The sequence below is a fragment of the Molothrus aeneus genome, chromosome 9, assembly GCF_037042795.1.
Source record: "Molothrus aeneus isolate 106 chromosome 9, BPBGC_Maene_1.0, whole genome shotgun sequence".
Taxonomy (NCBI): domain Eukaryota; kingdom Metazoa; phylum Chordata; class Aves; order Passeriformes; family Icteridae; genus Molothrus; species Molothrus aeneus.
The window spans coordinates 27,780,822-27,805,438 of NC_089654.1; the positions used below are offsets into that span (position 1 = coordinate 27,780,822).

Below are 24,617 nucleotides of genomic sequence, written 5' to 3' on the forward strand. Positions count from 1 at the left end.
TTCTTTCACAATGTCACCATTTATTTTTAAATAGAAATCCTGTTCCAGAAGCAAGCAGATATTTGTCTTTAGAAGGCCATAAAAATATCTCTGTATTGGAAGAACTCAGGTGGGTGACACTTTCAGCAATGGCGAGTTGCCTTTGCATACCTGGGTTATGCATTGCAAACACAGTATGCAAAATGGAGAGAGAGAACATTAAAATACAGATTTCCACCAAAATATTGGCATAGCATGATTAATGCTCTGCTGGTCCTTAGATCAACACCCTGCAGAGCAGGATAGTGCTTTCCCTCACCAAAGTAGTGTACAGCAATAGAAAAGAGGGAGAGGAGGAAGCAATCTGTATCTCGTATCAAACCATGCCCTGGGCTCCAGCAGGTGGTTCTCACGTTTAGCCCAGTGTTTATCACAGTTAAAACCCCTGTGGTATCTTGTCTTCACATCCCCAACCAACCAAAAAGTCTGTTCTTTGGTCAGAACATGAACAAATAACCCTCCCTCTTCCTTCATTTTGTCCCCTCCTCCAATTAAGGGCCACTAAGGTCCTGGGACAGGTCAAGGCACATGGCAGGGGGAAAGAGAGACAGACTGTGGTTTTTAGGGTGCAGGGCTGCACCTCCTTGAGCCCTTGGTGGGGCAGATGAGCAAGGCACTGTTGGCAGGAGACCCATCCAACACCAGGGTCCAGCTGCTGTAAGGAGCACCCTGGTGTGCAGCTGCTAAAAACCAGCATGGTGCTGTGGATTTGTTCTTTTTGGACACAGAGCCTGGCTCTGCAAGGCCACATCTGCTACAGCTGCTCCTTCTGCACAGGCACATGGGGCTGGCCCCTGGGGCTGCCCTTGGGTTATAAAAAATTCTTTAACCTGCACCTGCCCCTCCAGGTGTTCCTGAGTTGGCTGCCCTGCCCCACAGCACCTGCAAAAACACAGTGTGGAGAAACCACAGTGCTTCCAGGACTTGGATTTCCCTTCCTAGAATGCAGAAGAGGAGGCAAGGAAAGAAACTAATCTGCTTTGTCAAGGAATTTTAGTGTTAATGGCAGAGATTTGGTCTTTACCAGCTAACCCAGCTCTGCTCCTACTTGCTTTGGCAGATGCCAGAGCTCCATCTGCCTGGCAGGGAGGCAAATGTACCCTTGGAGGGCAAGGACCTGGTGTGCTACACTACATGGTTTGAAATACCAATGTTAACATCTACATTCATCAACAGAAGTCACCTGGGGAGAGGCTGGGACAGGCTGCCAGCCCTGCACACAGACCAGAGATCCAGGTGAAGAACAATCTGTTGTGTGGGACCAAAGCATCAGCCTGAGGAGAGAGTCACAGCCTTTGTGTGGTAAAGGGATAGAGTGGACTTGTTTTAGAGAGAGGAAGCATTACATTACATTGTATTGTTCATTTTTTCACCTGTGTAATCCCTTGAGGCTTCACACTATCACTGTGGCAGCAACTGTTTCACTGCTCTCTGGTTCTGGAGCTTGATCTCTGGCACGTGGGATATCCTCATGGGATCCCTGCCATTACGGTAGTGTTCAAGTGCTGACAACTGGAATTTCTGCTAATTGATGTTTAGGGGATCTCTGAATTGCAGGTTTGTTTGAGGATCTGGGCTTTGCCTGGTGTCAATCAGGCTGTGCCAGTGGGACACTACTGGGACTGACGGGTCACACCCTTGACTGGCAAACTGCTTTTCTTTTTGAAGCATGCCTTCAGAAGGTTGGGCCTTGAGGAATTTGACCTTTCTGTGTTCCAGCAGCTCCCTGGATAAAATATATTGTGAGACTGATGTACACAACTTTAGCAAGCTGAGGGGCAAGGAGAGATTAAAGAACTGCTGAATCCCAGCATCTTTCTGTCATACTAATCGTGAACATTATTTGTCTATTTCTTGATAGAAATGCTCCCTGCCAGGCAGTGTTTCTATCAAGAAATACAGTCAGACTGTGTCTGACTATCAAAACACTACCTATTTTCCCTCCTGCCTCCCCACATGTTGATGTTCTCCTGTGGAACTCTAAAACACCCCCTGTTCCCATCTCCCAGAAAGAAGTGTGTGTATCACCTCCAGGACTCAGCTTCCCAAATATCCTGGATCAACTTGTACCTGTCAAACTCTTCCCAGGAACCTACAAGAAACAAACCAAAGAGAAGTAACACCAGTTGTGCCTGTAGAGGCCACCCAGGAGCATCTTTCCAACCCTCCTCGGGGCTCTGGCCACTTTTGTCCCTAGGCTTTGGCATAGCAGCCCCCCTCCTCGATGGTCTGCACGGGGTGAATGGGTAGGACCAGGTGGGAGATGCGGCTCCACAGCCCGCTCAGCTTGTCCGAGTCCATGCGGTCGTAGGAGCCGGGGCTCCTGGCGCTGGTGAACTTGGCCCAGAGGAAGTCACGGACCCTCTCCTCCAGCTGCTGGAGGCTGATGTGGCTGTCCAGCACGTCCTCCTCCAGCAGCACCGTCAGCAGCAGGGCCACGTCCTTGAAGGCGGCGCTCTCGTGGTCGCAGTACTTGTAGAAGATGAGGGTGGCCCCGGCGGGCAGCAGCTCGAAGCGGTGAACCACCGCGGCCCGGCTGCCCGCCTGGAACGCCGCGCTCAGCTCCGAGTCCACCTGCAGCTTGGCCTGGTCGCTGTGGAGCCTGCCTTTGTCCCTGCCCTCGACGTGCACCGTGCTGCCGTGCAGGGCGGCCGAGTAGCAGTCGGCCAGGCGGGCGCCGAGGCAGCGCAGGGTGCGCTCGCCGCGGCGCGCGGCCGTGAGGATGATGATGGCCGGCTGCGTGGGCCGCGACGCGTTCAGGTGCTTGCGCAGGAACTTGCGCCCGCGAAGCCACAGCTCGGGGCTCTGGCCCGGGAAGCTGTGCTGCAGCTGGTCAAACTGGGACTGGAATGCCTCCACCGTGGGGTTCCTGCGGGGCTGCTGGGAGCTGGAGGTGGGGCTGCCGAAGCAGAATATGCAGAAGCCCAGCACTGTGAGGCCCAGGATGAAGAGCCCTGATCAGCAGGGAGAGACACAACATGGGGAACAGGAGTCAGTCCCAAGTGACCCGCAGTGACATGCTGGAAAGTAGCTACAATGGCTATTTCTCCCCTCTCAGAGCTTCCCCCTGCACTAGGAAAGTGGAGCAAGTTGGGCAGGAAAGGTGAAAGGGCTGCTGGCTCCCACTCCAATGTGCCAGGTGTGGGGGCTGCAGCTCCAGGGATGAGGGCAAGGATTGTGCAAACCTTCCTGAGGAAATTGCAGCTGCCCACAAGCTCTTTTCCCCTTCCTCTGTTTTTTTTAGGTTTGTGGCTGTTCAGAGCACCACATATGGAGGTGTCTGACCCAGGTAAAGTGCTGCTTTCACTGCCCTCCTCCATGCTATGAGTGAACAAAGGCCACCGTGCTTCTGCTCAGAAAACAGAAGGTCCAGACACAATGCCTTGTGTCCCTCTCCATAGCAAAGCAGAGTCTCCTTCTAACAGGAGGAATGTGTTGATGCAGATCAGCATCAGTGTTCCTGCTTAGAGCCCCAGGACAGAGCAGGGCTGGGGAGGGGGACCCTCAGCACAGCAGCCCCCCCAGACCTCCCAGGGCACTCACAGCATGATGAGCACAATATGCCAGCTTTTGAGGCTGAAGAGCTGGAGGGGAAGCTGCCACTATAGGCTTGAACTGAGCCTGTATTTAAGGGGATGTTTTTTCTTTCAAACCCTCAGAAGAGGCTGTGAAAGGTCTCGAGAGAGAAGAGTAATTAAATGTGCTTTATTACTTGCTCCTGGAGGATCAGTGCCTTCTGGTCGATGAGTAACATGCAAGGGAAGCTTCTTTTCCTCACCTTTCCACAGGAGGGACTTTTTGGCCTTCTCCTGCTCTGTGTTTTGGGTGGTGATGTTCTGCAGGGAAGACAGAGTCTCTGGGTTTGGGGCTGTGTCCCCTGCAACAGGAAAAAAGAAATGAGCCACTCAGTGCTGAGGGAACAGGTAAATGGCTGTAGTAAGCAAAGCAGGAGGAAACACTGCTTTGGGTTAATACTGCCCCGAGTCTTGGCTCTCTCCTCTTGGACTGGGCAAGGAGAAAGACAATGTAGAGTGCAATGTGGCTTCATACCTTTCACAGCACAACAGGAGCAAAGGCAAGAGAAAGAGAGAAGCCAATTAATTTCTTATACCTTGTGACTCCAGGGAAGTGAAAATGGCTATGAGAGCTCTCATCCCATTGTTCTAGTGCCTGTGGGAAATGTAGGAAGTGGAAGAGCAGCAGTGTGCAGCCACCAGCTCACCTTTTGGTCTTTTCCTTAACGTGCCTTGGGACTCGCTCTCCTGTGTTTCCTGCCCTCTGGGTGCCTCTGGCTCCCAGTCTGGGAGAGTGGCACTGCTGCTCTTCTCTGCCAAGTGGCCCCTGGGGACATCTTCCACACCAGTCACATCCAGAGGTGTCATTTCACTGCCAGAGCCCCGTGCCTTGCTTGTTGACGAGACATCTTCCTCTGCTTTGCAGAGACTTTCATGGTGCCCAGTTGTCTCCTGGTGCTCCCGTGTTTCCTGGTGGACAGGGCTGTCTCCTTTGCTTTCCACATTCTCATGGCCCAGCCCAGCTGTGGGGAATAAAATTCACAGACCTACACTTCGTCTCTTTTAGCCCAAGAACCAACAACCCTTTCTCCTGCTCTGCCTCCTCTAAGCCAAGGCCCAAGTTATCAGGCCCAAGGGTGGGGAGAGACTCACCTTCATCCAAGTCCTGTTTTTCCAGGGGTCTTTCTGAGACACCTTCTCTTGTCTTGTCAGATTCTTCTGGCAACACTTCAATTTCCTGGGCAGGTTTCTCCTCTAGTGTGGGACCAGCTGAACCCAGGAGTGTTGTCTCTCCCCCATCAGCAGCTGATTCACACACTGAAGAGTCCTCCTCTGGTTTACAGGATGTCTCAGGCCACCTGCCTGTCCCTTGGTGCCCAGGTGTTTCCTGGGTGGGCTCTTGGTGCACAGGACACTCTGCTGTGCTCCCCACCTCACCCTGGGCTGGTCCAGCTGGTGGGATCAGAGTTCACAAGCCCAGTGAGCCACACAGGAGTGAAGAATGCCCAGTGCTTTACCATCACCCACACAACTCCCAGTTCTGGCACTGCAGAAACATTTACCCCCAGTGAGACAGGAGAGAACAGAGTGACCAGAGGCGAGAAAACTCTTGGGTTGAGATCCAGACAGCTGAGTGAAGGGAAGGAGGGAATCAGGATGCAAAGGCATCACTCACCATCTCCTACAAGCAGACTGATGCCAGGCCAGTCTCCCAGAATGGCCACCTTGGAAGCCACCCCCTTTCTCCCTTTCTGTCTTTGCCCCATTTTTTTGTTACTGAGCATGGTGCTACATTGTGTTCAACAACTCTTTTCCCACCTTGGGTCCCTGCCCAATCTTCTGCACACCCCAGGGTATTTGCTGGGCAGGGACAGAAAGCCTTGATGCTGTGTTCATCAAAAGCCAAAACACTGCTCTGTTTCCAACAATTTTTTCTCTCTAAGTCCACAAATCCAAGCCACAGACCTTACAGCTGCCTTGCTAAAGCTAACTCAATTCCAGCTTGTGTCCTAGGTGGGATGGGCAGGCAATTCCTTCCTTCAATGGTAAAATATGTTACCACATCTTTCACAGATAGTGGGTTGTCACAGATAGCAATGGATTTGAAGAATTCCTAAGGCTGTTGTTGAGTACAGTTATGCCAATGCACTTCAAGCATCTGTCTAAATGTAAATGATAATTCTCATGCTCTGTGTTTCTGTGCTGGAGCTGCTCTCCCAAAGAGCTATGGCAACATTTAATTAGAAACAAACACTGGAGCATAATTCAATAGAGAGATCCTGCAACTGAACAGTGTTTGTGACATATTCTGACTCTCACAGAACCAAAGTGCAGCTCAAATTTCAGGCACTTCTTGTGAAAAATTGCTTATGAATGATCAAGCACTACATAAATGATTATGCTATAATTAGAATAAACACTGATTAAAAGGGCGAGGAACTCCCTTCTAATTTGAAAACAGAGAAAAGGCTGCACTTGTCACCTGTCAGAACATGATTTTTACATTCTTTGTTGCTGATTATTACAGTGACACTTCTGACTATCTAGGACAGACCTGAGCTGGTGATGGCATCACTTTATCACTGACACACTCATAGGTACCAGTCATAACAAGGCTCCCACATAATGTAAGTACATGGTAGAAACAGAAACATGAAGAACTTGGAGATATCCTGCTGTTCAAGCTGGGCACAAACTGCTCCCTGCCCTGCCTCTTCCAGAGTTTTTCCAGCCAGAGGTGGTGGAAAACTGGCTCATTATTTAAGCATCTGCAGATGGGAAGCACCAGGATGTAGGGAAGAAAGCTCTTCCAGTCTGGATCTCTCTCTTCAGCATTCCTTGTGTTGCCACCTTGGGACACAGAATCTAAACCTGTTGCAGATCAGAATCTAAAACTGAAAGTAACTTGTTCATCTTTCACCCTTTAAAAACTGATGGCAACTTACTTTCCTCAGCCTGGAAAAGATGGGATTCTTTTACTGGTTTATTTTTCTTCTGCACAGGTTTCTCATGCCACTGGCAGCAAAGGGATTTTCCTAGCAGATGGAGCAAGCAAAGGATTCACTTACCTCCAAGAAGATCCACGCTTGGAATCTCTTCCATTTTCCTTTTCCCCTGGAGCTCTGGCTTCTGCACGGTTTGGTTTCACTTTCTCCGACGTTGACAGGGAGCTGTATCTCCCTGCTGTTCCGGAGGCTGACCGAGTCCTGCCCTCTTCACAGCCACCATCCCGTCCTGCTCCGGCCAATTCCAACTACACGCCCACAAACCTGATAAGCAGAAACACCGTGAATCACGGTGGGGGAGGCTCCTCCTCCGTGATTCCCAAGGTGAAAATGGGAGGATATGAACCTTCAGCCCGTGGGCTGTCAGCTATCTTGCTTCCCGTCAGTGCAGGGGTTAATGCAAACCGCATTTATCTTGGGACACGCCAGGGGGGTGAGGCACTGCTGTCTCATCCCCACGGACGCCAGGCCGGAGTCTGGGGCTCGGCAGGCTGCCCCGGGAGCTTTTGGGCAGCTGGTAGCTCGCAGCCAGGCGGGCACGGAGCGATGACCCTGCTGCTCCTGTCCTTCCCCCGCCTGCCTCCAGCGTGTCGGATCGGGAGGCGATCGGGCAGAACCACCCCGCGGGGCCGGAGCCGCAGCCTGAGCCCTGCACGCCCCCAGCCATGATTCCCCCCGGCTAAAGCCCTTTGGGACAGGGCACAGACGGAGCCGGGCTCGCCGGTGTTATCCCGAGCACAACTTCCCGAGCACAACTAAGCGGATGGAAAACTCCCAAGAAACTTTCCCCGCTTGGAGAGCGGTCCGTGCGGTTTTCCGTACAGGAATCTCCAGCCCAGCCTCCGAAAGCAGCAGCTTTTCGGGGGCCCCTCGCCCCCTAGCAGTGTCTCCACACACGGTTCGGGGCTATGGGGTGCAGTCGCTGCCCCGGCGCTCGTCCCTCCCCTCCCTGTTCCCGATGCCGACGCTCCGGCAGGAGAAGGAAATCAGCAGAACAAAGTGGAGCCGCTTACCCAGGCAGGTTCGGAGCCGGTCAGGGCGGCGATCAGGAGCAAAGAGGCGGCAGGAGGAGGCCAGCGCTGGCCTTTCCCCTTGCCCTCCGTCCCAGAGGCCCTTTGGTGGCAGGACACCAGCGCACACCCTGAATCCTCCGCTGGAAACGTGACGGTGAACCCTGACCTTCCCTGGCTCCCGGCTGCCTGCTGGGAGCTGTAGTTTTCCTTCCCGCAGTCATTCTCGGGAGCCTTCAGGAAACGGGAACTTCCTTTTTTTGGCCGTGTTTCCGCGACTCTGTGGCTGTGCGCTTTTTTTTCAGGCGCTCTGCATGACTGGCGCGTTCCTGCATTCAGTAACAGTGTTGCGGATTTGAAGCAAGGAAACGATAGTGAAAGGAGGGAACTGGTTTGCGAGTTGATTTAGGAAAAGTACTACAAGAAAAGTCACCCAAACACATAAGCAGCAAAGCCCAGCCGCTGGAAATGTCACGGTTCCAGTGCAGGGAGGCTGGGGAGGATGTGACATGGAGGATCTTCAGCATCAGCCTGGGGGAAAGGGATGCGGAGCCCACCCAGCGTCCCCAGAAGTGGGGAGAGGCTGCAAAGCAGGGAAAGGTCTGAGAGTGTCTGAGTCAGCCCTTGGCCTCATTTAGGCAATGCTTTTCCCAAAAAAATCCTACTCTAACTCGTGGTGCCTGCACAGTGGCATGTATAGGCATGGGTATGTTCCAACTCCTTCCCTATTCCCCCTGCCCAGGACATGTTTCATGGAAAGCAGCAGCAGGGAGCACTCCAGGGGAAAGGCAGCAGCGCAGGGAGCAGCAGAGCAGAGACAGCAATGCCCCTGGAACTCTGCTTGCTGCCTTTTCATCAGCATCCTCAGAGGAGCCCAGCAGCAAATGGCTGAGACAAAACACAGGGAAAGGCAAACACAGTGCTGGAAAGGAGGGGGCACTGAGTGGCTGGGACTCCTCAGTCTGGGGAGCAGAGGGCTGAAAGGGGAGATGGGACTAATGTGTTTGTTTTGTTTCAATTCGACTAAATCCTCTCCTAAACTAGTACTGGAGGCACTTGTAAAACAGGTAAGAGGTTGGGTTCAAATGGGAAGGAAAAAATACTTCTTTATGCTGGCCCAGGGGGCACAGAGGCAGTGTCAGAGGGGTCAATAAAATGTGTGTGCCATGTTACCTGGGGTGTCAGCATGTGCACAGGCATCAACACTGACACTGCTCATGTCAGGAAGGTGGTGAGAAGGTGAGGTGTGCTGGCCACTACACCTCATTTCTGACAGTGTCTACCTCTGTCACCCACAGAGCTGGGAGGGGACAGTGGCCGTGGCAGACTCAGCACATTCCCTTGTCATGACCAGCCTCTCACCAGGGGCAGCAGAAGCTGTAAAACCAGAATGGAAAAGCAGGAAGGAAAAAGTCAGCGTGGCTGACTCACAGCGGCCAAGGTCACCTTGAGGGCCCTGCTCCTGGCTGCCATCAGTCTCACACCACGACTTGATCTCCCTCAGTAAGGAACAGCCCAGGAACAGCAGAGAGGAGCTGCAGGTGGCAAGGGCTTCATGGAAATCCAGGCATTTTCTATCCCTCTGTCCCTAAAACCATCCAGTCCCTTCAACACAGTGTTTGGGGCTGAGGGGCCGCCCTTTCCATGGAAGCACAAGTGTCATGAAACTGGTGGTAAGTGTGTGACAAAATTGGGGTCATTTCAGCCTCTCCAGGTTGAGAACCTGGTTCCCAAAAAATCGTTTGGCAGGAAAATTAACTGGCTGGCCTAGGCCATGAAGTAATCACAAAACAGTTGCAAAAAGGGATCTTGCCATTGTTGTGTTGATTTTTTTTCCTGATGTGGTATTTGTCACATCCTCTTTAATTTTTGCTTTAGAAAACAATGCTCAATGTGTGTGTTCTGCTTTTAGGACTGAAAAGAATGACAATATTTACTGCTGGTACAATGGGAGGTATCTCACAAATTATCTCACAAATATTCACTTGCTTTTGGGTGAAACTGCAACATTTATAGTGTGTTAGTAAAGAATTTAGGGTATTTTTTGTTTTGAAATCTTTGTACAGAGAAGACAGGCACAGGAGTGCAGGCTGAATGGCACTTCCCTCACCCAGCCGTCCTGCTGGATTGCATAAAGTGCCAGACTCTTCTCAGGGACAGGACAAGGAGCAGTGGCCATAAACTAAACCACAAGAAGTTCCACCTCAACATGAGGAAGAATTTCTTTACATTGAGGGTGGCAGAGCACTGGGAAAGGCTGCCCGAGGAGGGCATGAGGACTCCCTCTCTGGAGACATTCCAAACCCGCCTGGATGTGTTCCTGTGACCTGCTCCAGGTGACTCTGCCTTGCCTGGGGGGTTGGACTGGATGATCTCCAGAGGTTACTTCCAACCAGAACAATTCTGTGATTCTGCAAATTTGTAAAAGGGTCTCTATTTACTTAGCAACTAATTTCCAAGCTGGTCTTGAGCTGCTAAGGAGGGAGTCTAGAGGAGACCTTGTAGTCCCAAAAAATTGTATCTTGAAAACTTCCAGCCATAGAAACTCTCCCACATGCCTGGGTAAAAAAGCTTTATCAAGAATGCAATCAAACACATTTGAAAAGCCCAGTTTACCAGTAATTAATCAGAACAAACGGGTAAGAAAAGCGAAATGCCTAGTGAGATATTCCAGATGTGATTCACCAAAACGATTCCCACTCTAAGGAACAGAGTAGTGCAACGTTATCAGTGCCAGAGGATCTCATGTCCCCCGAAGTACCTCCAAGTTTCCCTTCTCTGCTACTCAGCTGCTAGTTGTGCTTATTTTACAGGCTTTTCTGCCTCCGAGAAATGCAAAACCGGCCTTGTTGCGATCGGTTCGCACATAGAAAATAACGCGGTGGGGAGCGGAGGCGCCGGGCCCGGGCTGCCCTCAGGGGCCGCGCCCGTCCCGCATTTTTTTCACTGGGGGGCAGCAGCCGCGGGGCCGCCGGGCGGGCGTTGCAGGGGCCGCTCCCGCCGGGCCCGGGCCCGATCCCGATCCGGGCGCCGCTGCGGGTCCCGCGGGCGGTGCCGGGGCCATGGCGGACCGGCCGCGCTACCACGTGACGCCGCGGCGGCCGCTCCGCGCGCGGGCGGAAGCGGCGGGCGCGGGTCCCGCCCCGCGGGAAGTGAGGCCCGCGGAGCCGCCCCCGCCGCCGCGGGAAGGCGGCAGCTGCAGGCCCGAGCAGGCGGCGGCGGGCGGACGGGGAAGAGGACGGGGCAGGGGACGGGGCCGAGGTAGGCGGCGCGGCGCGGCGGCGGGCGGCATGGTGGGCAGCGGCGACGAGGAGGCGGCTCCGCCGGACGGCCCCGGCATGGCTCCGCCGGACGGCCCCGGGCTGAAGCGGCGGCGGAAGAGCCCCCGGCTGGCGGCGGCGCGGCCGGAGGAGCTCGGGGACGAGATGGACAGCGCGGCCCTGCAGGGTGAGCGGCGCGGGCGGGCGCAGCGGCCCGCGGTGGATCAGGTGGTTGAGGGCGCGGTGGGGCGGCGCGAAGCGGGGCGGGCGGGAGGGCGCCGTGTGGTTCCCCCCCGGGGGTGCTGGGACGGGACCGCGCCGCTGGAAACGTCCCGGTGAGCCTGGTGTTCCTGGAAGGCTCTCAGGCCCGTGGGCTTGAGCTGAGTGTCCGGCTGTGCCCCTCACCCGTGTCTCGTTTCAGGGGACGAGCATCACTTCGGGACCCCAGACTCCCTGACGCGGCCCCCTATAAAAGCGTACAGATCGCCAGGTAGGCTCCGATCCCAGAGCTGCGGAGGGGCTGGGATGACCCACGCTCAGGGAAATGTGAATTATTGGGCTCTAGCTCCTCGGCAGGTGTTACCGTGGCACACAGGTGATGAAATCCCGCTGTGACTCTTACCCCACAGACGAGGGATGGGAGGAGAAGCGATCCTTTGCAGCAGGGCACGCCGAAACCCTCAGGTGGCTGTTTTTTTCCTAGGGCATCACTTGGAACAGTACTTTACCACAGCATCCAAATTTTACTGACACTGCTTGCTTTTGAAAGGCAGGATTTAAATAAGGTGTGCTGAGCTGCAGAATCGATCCCTCAGTGGCTGTGCTCCATACTGGGAGCAGTATTGTTTATGAGGAAATGCAAAACTGGGGTTTTCCTTCCTTTGAAACACCATGGATGCTCTGGGACCTGCTCCTGGACACTGGACTGGACAAGCTGATGTGTTAGCACTGTGTGGCAGCCACTTGTGGCTTTATCGATGAAACTTGTGTCTTTCTCCAAGCTATAGAAACATGCTAACTTAGTGTAACATAGCCATGTGGCTTTAGCCCATCATTCCCCCAGGAAGCTATGATTAAATTGTATTTCCTTCCTCTTTTCTCTCTTTTGGAGTGTGGCAGTGCTCAGGGATGCATTGGGCTAGCTGAGACTGTTCTCCATTCACATCTGTGTTTTTGTCACCAAGAATTGTCTGCCTGTATTCTGCTCCAGAAGCAGAATTTCCAGGAGGCATGGGAAAAAAAAATCTTGTTTTGAAGAAGGTTATGAGTATTTCTTTAGGCAAGTACAGAGGTTTGTCTATGAAAAGAGCTTTTGCTCCCACATGGTGGCTAACAGGGTATAATAGGCTCAGTGTTTTAAATGTGGCTGTGCTGTTCCAGGAGGTGCAGCTGAAGGTTGGGTTTTTAATTAGATGGCTCTAAAAATGAGGCTCCTCTCCCTCCCAGCCTCCCCAGCTCTTAGCAGCTGTATTGGATTATAGGCACAACAGGTGTAAAAGTATGATAACAGACTCTAATTGTTTATATAGAAGCAGAGGATTAGTTTCCCCCCCCATCTGTAGACGTGCCGTATTTTGCTTTTCCTGCAGAGTTTATGGGATGATCTGTGAGGCAGGGGAATAAGCAGGCTGGGTTGTTGGGGGAGCATTATTGTCCTGCTTCCCTGAGAACAGAACAGAAGCAAAAGCACACCTTGAGAAACTGGTTCCTGGCTCCTACTAAGAGGTTTTAAATACAGGTTAGGCATCTTGCCTGGGGAGCTGGAAAGCTTTAAGAGCTTTAAGAAGAGCTTGCAGAGTTTTAAGAGCCTAAAACCTCCTGCCTTGAATCAGGGCAGCTTCTAGATCAGTGAGCTGAAGATACATGCTAGCAATCTCCATGGAAGTTGTCTTACATTGACCTTTCTTTTCTACAACTTCTGAGAAGTCTCTGTAACACAAAAAATAGTGATTGATACCAGGAAGGGGAGAGGAATTAAGAGCAGGGACTGCCTGAGTAGCCCTCTTTAGATTCATAGATATTTTTGTCTTCTGGTCACAATTACTAGGGAGATTTTCCTTGTAAAATCTGGGTACGTAGTGAAATATTATGGATATGTAGTTTGGCATTCCTGAAAATAATTTAGTGAGGAGCTTTGTGGGAGATCAGTCACTTAACAGCTTTTTAAGATGAATTTAAAACATTGGGGCCCCATTAAGTGTGTGCAAATACTTAACTGTTGCACTTGTGACTTACCATAGTTTAAAACTTACAGCTTTTTCCCATTTTTTGTGGTTTGGATGGGTCTGGTGGTTTTATTTTTCTCCTTAGTATGTTTGACATACACTGGTGTGTGAAACTGCCAGAGCACATTAGAAAAAGGCTGTTTCCTTAGTTGAAGTAAAATTACTAAACACTAGGTGGCAAGCTGTGCACTGCCCTTGGCATGTGGTAAAAGAGCTACAGAAACACACTGAACCCCAGCAGGATTAAAGAGTAAAAGGGCCCAGAGTGTGTCAGAAAAAAATAACACATTGTATTCTTCCCTCTGCTGATGCTTGGTAGCTGTGCCACAATCTCTGTTCCCCAACTGTTCTACAGCTTTTTATTCTATACCTGAGCTTTTTCTTGTCAGCCCCTTGGTTCTGGGGTTGCATTTTATCCTTTCTTGCATTTGGTTTCCCAGCCCTGACCTTTGCTCTGTGACCTCTGATATCCTACAGGGTTTACTCTTTCTAGTTAGTGGCATATCAGCTAGGCTGGGTTTCACAGCTGAATGGCTCTGTAATTTGGCAAAGAGCTGAAAAATGTTGATTTATATTCTTCCCACCTACCTGAGGGGTGAAATTAAGTTGCTGTTATGGATTAGGAGAGAATGAGACCTAACTAAAGGATGGCTTGGACTCCATTAAAAGGGAACTTATTTTCTATATTTGCTTCTGTCTCTTTTCCCCTCTGGCCAATGCTGCATAAGAAAGACAGCACAATTATTGTTTGTAAGTTGAGCTCCCAAAGCTGTGGGGAAAACTCTCTATACTCCCATGGTGTTTACACTGAATCCCCTTAGTGTAAGAAATTTCTTGGCTCCTAATATTCATGTTTTTAAGCCAAGAACTCCTAAATTTTTTTAAAGAAGCGTGTGGTGGTGTAGATAGCTGTATTTCTAGTGAACTCAAATTTACTTATTTATTACTTAAATTATAAGCATTTCAAGTCTTAGTTGCTTTTTGTTGCCTTTTGAGAGAGTAACTTTTGGGAGTTCACAGCTTGGAAAATCACTGATTTAGGTCATGGATGTTCCAAAACTACAACTTGGTCCTTCAGATTTATGATCTTGCCAATCCTCTTTTTATTCTTTTTTTGCTCCTGACAGGTGGTACTACAGTTTACTTTGAAGAGAATACAGTAAAGGAAAATGCAAAGGCTCATGATAGTAACAGAACTGAGAAACCAACCATTTCTGCACCATTAAAAGGTAACAGCTTTTATTAGTACTTCTTCCATGGTGTAACAAATGGTTGCTTAAATGTACTAAAATGACAATCATTCAGTTTTTTTAGAAAAGGGGGAGTTTTTGAGTTGAAATCTGAATGGATGAAAAAGGGTTTCTTTAAAAAAAAGAAGTTTCAGTGTGTACTCCTGCCTGAGCCAAAGTAAAACTGGTTATAATAGGATGATGATCTGCTTGGGTGGAAAACCTTAAAGTTCAAGAAAAGGCAGATTTCAACTTTGATAAATATCCAACTGTGTGGTTTTTGAAAAGCAAAACGGAAAGAAGTTTTTTCCTTGCTTCAAAAAAGGCCTTATGAGAGTGGATCTTTAATTGCCTCAGGCAAGGAAAACTAAAACTCTTCATTTTCTAAAGAGGTGAATTATCTTTGACTTCAGCAGAGGGAGTGACTACACCAAGTAATTTCAAGGTGAAGGGAGCACTCTGCTCATTGCTCAGAGATTTTTCTCCATGTGTATTGCAAAAGCAATGGGGAGATACAGTGAGAAAAAAATGGGATTATTTTTAGCCACAGAAGGAAGTTACGTGTCTTTTTAAAAGAAGCCATAAGAAGAATGATTTGTCATGTTGGCAAAAGCCTTGGGATGAAGGGCCAAATTAAGCCCTTTCTAATAGATAACAGTAACTTTCTCCAGCTCAGAGAGGTCCAAGAGGCTGTGCCTATGCTGCAGGCTTGGTTTGGCAGCACAGCAAACCAAGCCAGCTCCTGCCCTGATAAGCCTTGAGGATTTCATAGAAAGAGCCAGAAGCATGTGTGGCTGGTCTGTCCTATTCTGACCTCTGATGTGGTGACTGAGTTCTTCCATTTGTGCTTTGCTTTCAGAAATAAAGGCTGACTTCCTTGAGAGAAATCAAGAGTGCTACTCAACTTCTGCACCACAGAGTAAGTAAAACAGGAGAACCTCGTCTCTCCCTGTCATTAGATGAAAAGGACAGAGTTATTTTCCTTTCCTCTGCTTCTGGTTTTTCTTGTGCCCTGGGACACTGTCTGGGAAGATGGCCATGCACTCAGGAGGCAGATTCAAACAGAAACTGGAGAAGGCAGCATATTCCAGTCAGAGCCTCTCTGAGGTTATTCAGCTTGCTGATCACAGAAAATGCTCCACTTTCTCTTTCATTTTTCTTTTTGGAGTTGACTCATGGGACAGTAAGTGCAGAGCATGGAGTAGAGGCATTGTGGGGTAAGCTGAGGAGGGGAACAAAACCTTCACCTTTTGGTGGCAGTGAATGTTATTGTACACAAACCTTCCCTTTTATCCTTTCCCTCAGAAGTGATGGCTTGCTGTGCTGTGATTGAATTAGTTGTTCTATATTCCTGAAAAGGAGCAGCATTTTTTCTTTGCTGGCAAAATCCAGTCTGCTCATCTAATGACTCCCAGTGTTTCAGACTTTTGGGGGATTTTTTGGGTTTGCCTTTTTTTTTTTTTTTTTTTCTTCCTGTTGGAAGAGTACTTGAAAGAAAATGTTCTGAATTCTTTGTAAAATCTTGATCCTTGTTTCTATCCTCAACAGGTTTAGATACAGATAAACAAAGTTTTGTAAATCAGATTTCAGTCTGAACAACCTGCAGGGGTTGCTTGGGGTTTTGTTTCTTTTTGGTTTTGTTGTTTGTTTTGTTTTTTTTAAAACCATGGTGCTATCAGGAAGAGAAGTTCATCTTGTGGTAGCTGCACATCTGTGAAATGCCTTTGAGAAATGAATTGATGCAGAGAGTTCTATCTTGTCTGGTAGTTCCACTTTTTTGTGCCACTCCAGGTGCTGCAAGAGTGTTTAGTTGTGTGTAGGGTGAAGAACTTTGCATGATCACTTAAAACTCTGAAATCTTTAAGGTGTTTGCAGAAGTTAGACTTTTTGAATTAAGCAAGACAAAATTTACTGGGCCTTTGTGCAAATTGTGTTGTAAATAATGCACAATTCTTAGGCAGAGTAGGATTTGGTTTTAGACTGTTCATTGAATTATTTTTTCCTTTAGTGCATGAGTTACAGCTGTCATCTAAATATGAAACCTGCTCTGTGCAAGCAGAGCTGCACTGTGATGCATTACAGAATTGAGGGGATTTTGAGCTGTTAACTCTTAGAAGATTGAGATAAGCTTAGCCAGGACAAGCTCCACGGCTGTGCCCTTTTGGGGTAGGGGGTTGAAATTACAGAATAGGGCAGTTCATTAAGCCAGTTAAGCCCCAGCTTAAACCAGAGCTGCTTTTAGCACCTTCTGCAATTGCATTCATACAGAAACAAGGTTATGGAGTTTATTTCAGTGTCTCTAAATAACTACTGCAGGGTATGTTTGTTCAATTTATTCTCAATAGTGCCATTGACAGTGTCCTGATTTGGTTATATATTAAAGAGCCTTCAGCTTTGAACCAGTTGCTGTTCAGCAAGGAGCCATAAATTCTCCTGTCTTTTTAATTAACTGGCTAAACATAGAAAACATGCTGACCAAAAATTGCACAGTATATATTCATACTGCTCTCTTGGGAAAGTTGTTCATAACACTTTTTGGATAATGCCTCTTGTACTTTGCTGTCTGAGCCCATTTAAATAGACCAAAAGTATATTTTGAAGTTGAAAGCTTGCACTTTGCTTTAAAAGCATAACTCATCCCAAGAAACTCACTGCTGATGAAGCAGGCCTCCAACCCAATCTACATGGAGAGGGAAAAGAAGACTGGGCATTTAACAGATTGCTTTGTTTTTCCTGTTTAGGTCTTGCATTATGTTGTTTATCTAGTGTGTCCATTAATTAAGTTTCCAGTTTTACACCTCTCAAATTCTTGAGCAAAATCAGGAAACTTAACTGGGACATGGGATCCTTGTGCAGAAAATAACAGCTTATTAAATCTCTTCCATTTTATTACCTTGTACTTGAAATGGAGTTTTATTTGCATAATTCTTCAAGAGTTGGAAATCTTTGGGGGTGATTTGTGGTAGGCTGGGGACTTGTGCTTTCTAGGCAAGGTCATGAGGATGCCTTGGGGGCTGGCATTTGGCAAAGGGCAGAGATTGAGATTTGCTCTGACAGTTGAGTGAAACTTCTCAGGCTGGTGACAGTGGTGAAGGTGTCATTTTCCTTGTTCAAGATGATTCTGTTGAGCACAAGGGGGAGAATGATCTGGATCTGGAAAGGAACTGAAAACCCTGAACTTGACCCTGCCCCACCTGGGGATGAGGTGACAGCCTCACCTTTGTTCCAGTTTAGCAGGACTGGCTTTGGTTCAATAGGGTGCTTTGTTACCCTTCCTGTAAGCTTTGTGGAATTTTGCATGTAAAAGTTTTTGTTGAAAATAATGCAGTTTGGTGATTTCAACTCCCTGCTGGAAGACTGGTCTTAATTGTTGTCTTGGTGTTCTTCTCACATTCCTTTCTTAATCTCTTAACAGGCAGAAGTAAATCTCGGTATCAGTCCAGTACAGAGAAGCAGTCACAGCCTTTGGCCAAAAGTAAGACTTCTGCTTTCACTTCTGTTTCATCCTTGGGTAACATTTAACCATTTTTATACCTTTCCAAGTATTTCAGTTCCTGGGAGTTGGTGTTAAGCTGAAGGTCCTTGCTAGAACAGATGATTTGCTTGCTGGGATACGTCATCAGCATGAAGGAAGGAAGGGTGTTGTATAATGGACAACATTTGCACCTGAATTTGAGGTCTTTTATCTGTAATGTTTACAAGATTAAGACTGAGGCAGGCTAGTGGTGGTGTTATTTAACCATTGCTGTGTTGCTGTCCTGATAAAAGTTGGGGTGTAAAAGGGGGACAAGAGGAATGCAGTTCTTCCTGTTTCCAGGAAGATTGGCGTGTTTTGTCACTCATTTCACTGGGAACAGAATCCTTTTGCTTGCAATGCATGAAACAAGTGTTAATTTAACTGTTCAAATATGAAACCAAATCAAAATTTCTGATATTTGATGTACATTGTTTGCTGTGTGTACTTTGTGAAGCTCACTGATCCAAAGGCCACAATGTTCTCTGATAGTGTTGACCACCAGTGTTTGAGATGCAAAAATTGCTGCAGGAACTATTTTTATCCTAAGAAAATAGGAAAGAAAAATAACACAGAAACCATTCTGGTGCAGCCAGATTTCTGTAGCATCTTTTCTGCAGGCCGTAAATGTAGGAGAAGCTTTGACCTTTTTCAGAACCATTTTAAGCTCTTACTTTGGATTTTATTAAAGTGAATGGAATAGTGATGAACTTTAAGAGCTCCTTTTTCAGAAGAAGGTCTAATTTAGTCTCATTCAATGTGGGAATATGTAAAAATGTTCTTTTTTTTAATGTTGTCACTTCACAAAGTGGCTTGAGTTCAAAACTGTGTTCTCTGTTTTGTGGTTTGGTTTTTTTAACTAGATGATCTTTTCTGTGCTCTTCAACTACTGTACCTGTATTGAGAATGGGGTGATTTCACTGTTTTTTCTTTCACTTGTTGACTTCTGATGCCTTTTAAAACATTGTTTTCTTCTTGTTTGCTCCATCTCTCTATAGATGACAGTCAATCACAGAATGGATTTCACAAGATGTGGACTTTGTTACTGGTTCTGTTAATTTGTGTCCCACTGCTTTATGTCCTGTGGAGTCGAATTCAAGGTGGAACCTCCTCAAGGAGAGATGCTGAAATTCTGCAAGAGTTTCGGGCCCGGATGGAGAAACTAAAAAATACTTACCAAAGCCAGGACCCCAGACTGTGGAGAAAAGCCCGTGTGTCCCTTGAGAAACGTCTGAACTCTTCCCATGTGCATCTGGAGCCTGCTATCCTGCTGCTCACAGCTGGCCAGGAAGCTGAGAAGGCCCTGAGGTGCCTGAGCAACGAGATTGCCAATGCTTTTGCCTCATCCCAGAACGCCACCACAATCAGCATCGACGGGGCGGACAAGGCTGTGCTGGACAGTGACGTTGTCAAGCTGGAGGTGGACACAGAGCTCAGCTCTGCGTTCAGTGAAGGCAAGAAGGTGGCAGTGGTGCATCGATTTGAGTCACTGCCTGCAGGCTCCACCCTTATCTTTTACAAGTACTGTGACCATGAGAATGCAGCGTTTAAGGACGTGGCCCTTGTGCTGACAGTTCTGCTGGACGAGCAGTCGCTCAGAAAGAGCCTCACCTTTCAAGAAGTGGAGGAGAAAGTCCGGGATTTCCTCTGGGCAAAGTTCACCAGTTCAGATGTTCCTAGTTCTTACAATGGCATGGACACAGATAAGCTGAGTGGACTGTGGAGCCGGATATCTCATCTTGTGTTGCCTGTTTGGCCTGAAAAGGGCCTCCCTCTGGAGGGGTGCACGTAAAAGTTGCTGGAGAGCACTTGGGAAAGGAGGAAGACACAAAATGTGTGTTGCAAGGCAGAACAGGGAAGAACTCTTAGTGTGGCTGCTGAGCTCAGGCAGCAGCAAACCCAGTTCTTTCTGTGCAGAGCCTTTCCACCAAGTGGCAGAGTTGTTTCTGCCAAAGTAACTGGGACTTCTCTAAGTAAACTACAGAGTGTAAGCAAGGAACTTGTTGGTTGTTGGTAAATTGCATTCAGCCTTGGTATCCTGGAGCTGAACATTTGCTGTGCCTCAGTTCAGAGTCACCCATCTGCCTCTGAACCTGTGTTGAAGCACTGTTGGCTTTGCTGGGAGGATCCTCCTCTGGTGGTGCATAAAGCTGGTATCACATTTGACAAGGTAACAATGTAAAGCTATCACCTTCATCTCCCACAATTGCTTACTTCTAACATAAGAAATAAACTGAAAATGATGATTAAGTGATGTGAGTCTAAGCACAAGCTTCTTCCTGATCCATTGGATCACAACATAGGTGTCAGCTATCTCTGGCCACTTGCAGAAGTAGCAAAACTGCTTGAAAGATCTGTGACCTGTAGAGAACCTTTCAGCAAGCATTTCTTCCTTAAATGAGCCTGCCCCAAACAGTTCTGGGGAGAGAGAAAAGATGAGGTACAAAGGTTGCTTAAATTCAGTAGTAATGGCAGTTAAATAATTCCTCAGTACCTCTTTGCCTGGCTGCTTGCAGGAGTTCTCTACTCTTTTTCAAAGTTTTGCAAGTTGTAAAATTTGGATGGAAATGATAAAATGTCATCCCCGTGTACATACTATCTCCTTTCCAAACAAAACTTTAGGAAGACATAGTTTATTTCTCCTTTTACTAAGATCATTATTTTTGCATTGAGAGAATCTATTTATTTGTGGTACTTGATAGCCTAAAAAAATAACTTCTATTATCTGTGTATAGCTGGCTGCTTGCTGTATAAATTTCTAGCAAAGAACAGATTTGCAGAGCATGCTTTTAAAATGTTTTTTAGTCTCTCATGTCAAGAGTTTCTCACAAGTACCTGTTTCTATTGTTAAATACTTTGGGTAAAAAAATAAAGAGAATAGCAGCACTTCCATTTCATTGCTGTTACTTCATGCTCTGAGCTAGTGGTCCATGTCCATTTGGTTTTATTGGGTATGAAGGAATGTGTGAAGATGCTCTCAAATTAATAGGATGTTTTCTTGTAGCAGCTGAGAGACTTGGCCCATCCTTCATTCACAAGCCCTTTGAACTCTCCTGTTGCAAAAAAAAAAAAAAACAAAAACCAAAAACAAAAACATTTTCAACCAGGAAAACCTGTTGAGGAGCTGGAGCTTCTGGCTTCTTTCTGCTAGGCAAGGTTGGGGGTGTTAAGAGAAATTGACCAAAATCACCTGAAGCAAATAAAAGAGCCGAGTTTGGGAGACACAGAGCTGTGGTCACTTTAACCAGAGGTGGATTGGTTCTAACTATTGAGAGCCAGCAATGGATAATGCTTCCTATTTTAATGGGTAGAAATAAAAACAGTAAGAAGACATGGAAGTGCTGTTGTTCAGGATGTTTAATAGCTCAGGAAAGAAAAGATGGCATTTACATTTTGAACATTTCACTGGACAAATGCTTTTATTAAAAAAAAACAACTGTGACTTATTTTCAAATTTGTCCTCATAGCATATTTGTTTGTATATTATGTAAACTATTTTAGTAATGATTCAAAATAAACATACTTGTTTGTTTTATAAAGCTGTTTTAAGACTTGCCCACTGAATTTTAAGTGCTCAGAGTTTTTTTCCCCCCGTGTTTAAATTGCTCATTCACCTTTGACCAACTACAGATGCCTAAAATACAACCTTTTGCAAAATTCAGAACTTTTAAGAACCTTGAGTGGAGTGGTAGATACTGGGATGCAGATGCATGTATTTCATAATATCAGGGCTTTGGTCTGACAGGGAACATGTAAGGAAATGGCTGTGAATTGTCTTTTACTTGGTGTTCTTGTACTAATTCCCCAGTTCTGATTTCAGCTGGAACTAATGCTAAGATATGGCTCACTTCTTTCATTAGCCCAAGACAAGAGTCAGTAGCTGACAAAAGGAATGACTGCATCCTTGTTCCACTCCTAGCTGCATGTTCTGTTCTTTTGGTGTACAAAGCAGTGCACTGTGAACTGATAGGAGGGACAGTCTTACTGAAAAGTAACTTTTAAAAAAATTATCAGAACTGGCCACCACAAAAAAGAAGACAAAGTTGCAATACGAAGACAGGAGATTGCACTCATATACAATTAAAACACTTAATACAGGTCATTTTCTGTTTCTAAAACTCCTCTTCCTTGTAGGTATTAAAGAGCTGTATTTGTGGTTCAAGAGAAAATAGGAAGGTGTCTGGAAACTGATGATTTAATGTTGTTCTAGCCAAAGGAAAATCTTTTTGTTGTTGTTGTGAACTGTGGGGAAAGCCCACAGAGCTGTACTTCTAAATATGTTGTCCTGCTTAGTCTGAAAAAAATTAAAAACAAGATGATATGGCCCTTCCATAGGAGGGGAAAAGGCTCAGGATTAGAAGACTCTCCCTGCTCTTGAAGCAGCAAGTCCTTTTGTAGCTGGTTGTGGCTTTGTCCTTAAAAGGCTCTCATTAAATATCCACAGGTACTTAATGCAGATCTCATTAAGCAACTCCTACTCAGCCAGAGGTGAAGAGTAATGTCTGTCTGTGTTCCTCACAGGCAGCTGATTACTATCCTCCTTGTATAATTATTTCATTGCCTGGGGCAAACGGAGCCATTTGATGTTTTCCAAACTGCAAAATAGTTTGGCTCCTTCTAGAGAAATCTGACTTGTGAAGTTGAAGTGACCCTGACTGTCAGCAGATCAGGAAATTACTTGTTGACAGAAAAAATGTGGTTTTACAGAGCAAAGACACCAGATCTGGCCTTGAGACCAAGAAGGGGATTTTCCTTCTTCTGTGGCCTTTAGCAAAAAAACTTTTGAGTAGAACATGATCTTTTGGGGGAGGGCTGAACCAGCTACACACCAAGCTGCAGACAAGATTTCCAGCACTCTGCAAATTGGACTGGAAATGGTCAAAGTGCTCCTTGGGTTGTGAGCAGATGGAGCTGCAGTTGGTGAGAGCCCCTTGCAGGTGGAAGGGGGAGTGTGGCCCCTCTCCTGCTGTCACCTGTGGCATGGAAATACCTTACTGCCTTCAGCAGGGGCTGTTGTGGAAGGGACCCAGAACAAAGCACTGCCCAGCTGGTGTTACCTTGTCTCTCACACCCTGCTCTGAGTCATGCTGTGCTGAGTGTGGAGCATGCTAAGCAGGTTTGGAAAAAATAATTAATTTTTCCCCTCTTTTTTTTTCCACATCAACAAAATCATACTCTTTCTGCAAATGAAATTAAAAAATAAGCTGTGACTTTCATATCCTTGTTTTTGAAAATTAGATTTGTTTTGAACAAAAAGTCCAGCTTGAACTGAATGCAAAGGTAAGGTGAGAGCTCCATGTCAAGGCAGGCATAAAATTATTTGCTGTACAGGACACAGCTATATGCACTACCTGCAGTGCAATGGCCAGCATGCTTGCCAGATTCTGTGTTAGGATCCTGTGGTACAGTTGGAAAACTGTGGGAAGAAATCTGAAGTGATGCCTTTATTTCATAAGAGAACAATTTTTCATGCATTGTTTCTGCTGGACTGCAAAGTTGTAGGAGTATAGAGCAGGGAGGAGGGGGTATCCTGTAGTCCTCACAGCTGTGCTGTGTCCTGTTTTATTGTCAGCTCCTGACAGTTGGATTTATAATTGTGTGCCTGGAAAATCTCATTCCATGTCCAACAGGTGGAAGCACCCTTCCCCAAATTCCTCCACGGCTCTTGGGAGCCACGTCAATCAGGGAAAGGGGGGAGGGAGTCTGGGGGCTCTGGGCTGCAGGAGCCAGCTGCCCCTGTCTAATTTTAGAAGGGGTGTGCAAGAGCAGTGCGGAGTGGAAAACTTTCCAAACCTCTTTCTTAAAGCTGCAATAAGCGAGCGAGTGAAAGATGAGAGTGTGGCTCTTTGCTTTTCCCTCACTGAGTGCCTCCATCCAGCACCAGGGCAGCACTCGCTGCTGGTCCCTGCCGTGCTCTGCCCTGTAGGGAGCTCGTCCAGCTGCAGAGGCTTCCATCCCTGTCCTCTCACCTGGGGCTGTGTACAGGTAAAAGCTTTTTTTTTTATTTCTGAATTTCACAAGGGGACTGTGTTTTGCACGAGAATGTCTTTTCCTCTCTCTCCTCGTGTCAGGTGTTTGGCCATCAGAGCTTTCCACTTCACTGCAAGGGAATCTTTGACAAAGATTCACTTTCAAACCAGTTAGGTTCCACTGGCAGGTACAGAGAGCAAACAGGAGCAAAACCAGAATACAAACACTGCCTTTTAATTCCATTTAAATCAAATGATTTCCATGTTTGAGAAAATCCTAATGTGATGCCTAGTTTGCCTGGAGATGAGAAGGAGGAGCGTGAAACTAGACTAACTGCTTCCAAGCAGAAAAGAGAAACTATGTTTAAAAGCATAATTAAAGAGGCAGTACATTACGAAAGTGCTGAATAATTTAAATAGGCTGCCAGTCCAGCAATATTAAGCAGAAAATTTAAGCAAACACTATGTGATGATGGGGAATATAATAATTTCATTTGCCCTAGTCTGCAATCAGGGCTCCCATACATTGCAGTAATATTGTTTTCATTGACTGAAATTGCCATTATTATTATTATTAATATTATTATTACTTTCAGTCTCCTGCTTTTGGGAGCAGCGAGTTTGCTCTTTGAGAACTCAGGAGGGAATTTGGCACTACTTGCCACTCTTTCCCACTAGACCTGTGCTTGTCTTTCCATGTTCAGGCATTTTTTCCCCCTCAGCTGGCAAAATCAAAATAATTATAAAATAAAAATAAATTTTAAAAGTGCCCAAGGAGCACTTTGACCATTTCCAGTCCGATTTGCAGAGTGCTGGAAATGATAACAATTTCCAAAGTTTTAACCACCGAC

The 24,617-nt window shown here is 47.1% G+C and overlaps 2 protein-coding genes across 3 annotated transcripts; one reads left to right on the forward strand and one right to left on the reverse strand.

The window, feature by feature from the left end:
• LOC136560015 (torsin-1A-interacting protein 2-like) lies at positions 1–7,680 on the reverse strand. Of its 2 annotated transcripts, none has more exons than XM_066555611.1 (6): positions 7,573–7,680; positions 6,623–6,823; positions 4,707–5,006; positions 4,262–4,576; positions 3,818–3,916; positions 1–2,993 (listed from the first exon to the last, which is right to left on the reverse strand). In XM_066555611.1, exons 2-6 carry the CDS (start codon positions 6,654–6,656, stop codon positions 2,233–2,235), a joined length of 1,509 nt encoding a protein of 502 aa, XP_066411708.1. In that variant the 5' UTR covers positions 6,657–6,823; positions 7,573–7,680; the 3' UTR covers positions 1–2,232. The 2 variants fall into 2 exon arrangements, with proteins under 2 accessions (XP_066411708.1, XP_066411707.1); XM_066555610.1 differs by having other exon boundaries at positions 3,752–3,916.
• A 3,161-nt stretch (positions 7,681–10,841) lies between these two features.
• On the forward strand, positions 10,842–21,336 carry LOC136559936 (torsin-1A-interacting protein 1-like). Its single transcript, XM_066555472.1, has 6 exons — positions 10,842–11,016; positions 11,251–11,319; positions 14,182–14,283; positions 15,143–15,202; positions 17,699–17,758; positions 18,796–21,336. The coding sequence occupies exons 1-6, from the start codon at positions 10,860–10,862 to the stop codon at positions 19,587–19,589; spliced, it is 1,242 nt and encodes a 413-aa protein (XP_066411569.1). The 5' UTR covers positions 10,842–10,859; the 3' UTR covers positions 19,590–21,336.
• The last annotated feature ends 3,281 nt before the right edge of the window (positions 21,337–24,617 follow it).

Coding starts and splice junctions, on each gene's coding strand:
- LOC136559936 (XM_066555472.1), top strand. CDS start 10,860: ATGGTGGGCAGCGGCGACGAGGAGGCGGCTCCGCCGGACGGCCCCGGC. Junction 11,320..14,181: donor AAAAGCGTACAGATCGCCAG/GTAGGCTCCGAT, acceptor TGCTCCTGACAG/GTGGTACTACAGTTTACTTT. Junction 15,203..17,698: donor CTCAACTTCTGCACCACAGA/GTAAGTAAAACA, acceptor ATCTCTTAACAG/GCAGAAGTAAATCTCGGTAT.
- LOC136560015 (XM_066555610.1), bottom strand. CDS start 6,656: ATGGAAGAGATTCCAAGCGTGGATCTTCTTGGAG. Junction 5,007..6,622: donor AAGCGTGGATCTTCTTGGAG/GTAAGTGAATCC, acceptor TGATCCCACCAG/CTGGACCAGCCCAGGGTGAG. Junction 2,994..3,751: donor CACTGATCCTCCAGGAGCAA/GTAATAAAGCAC, acceptor CCTGCTGATCAG/GGCTCTTCATCCTGGGCCTC.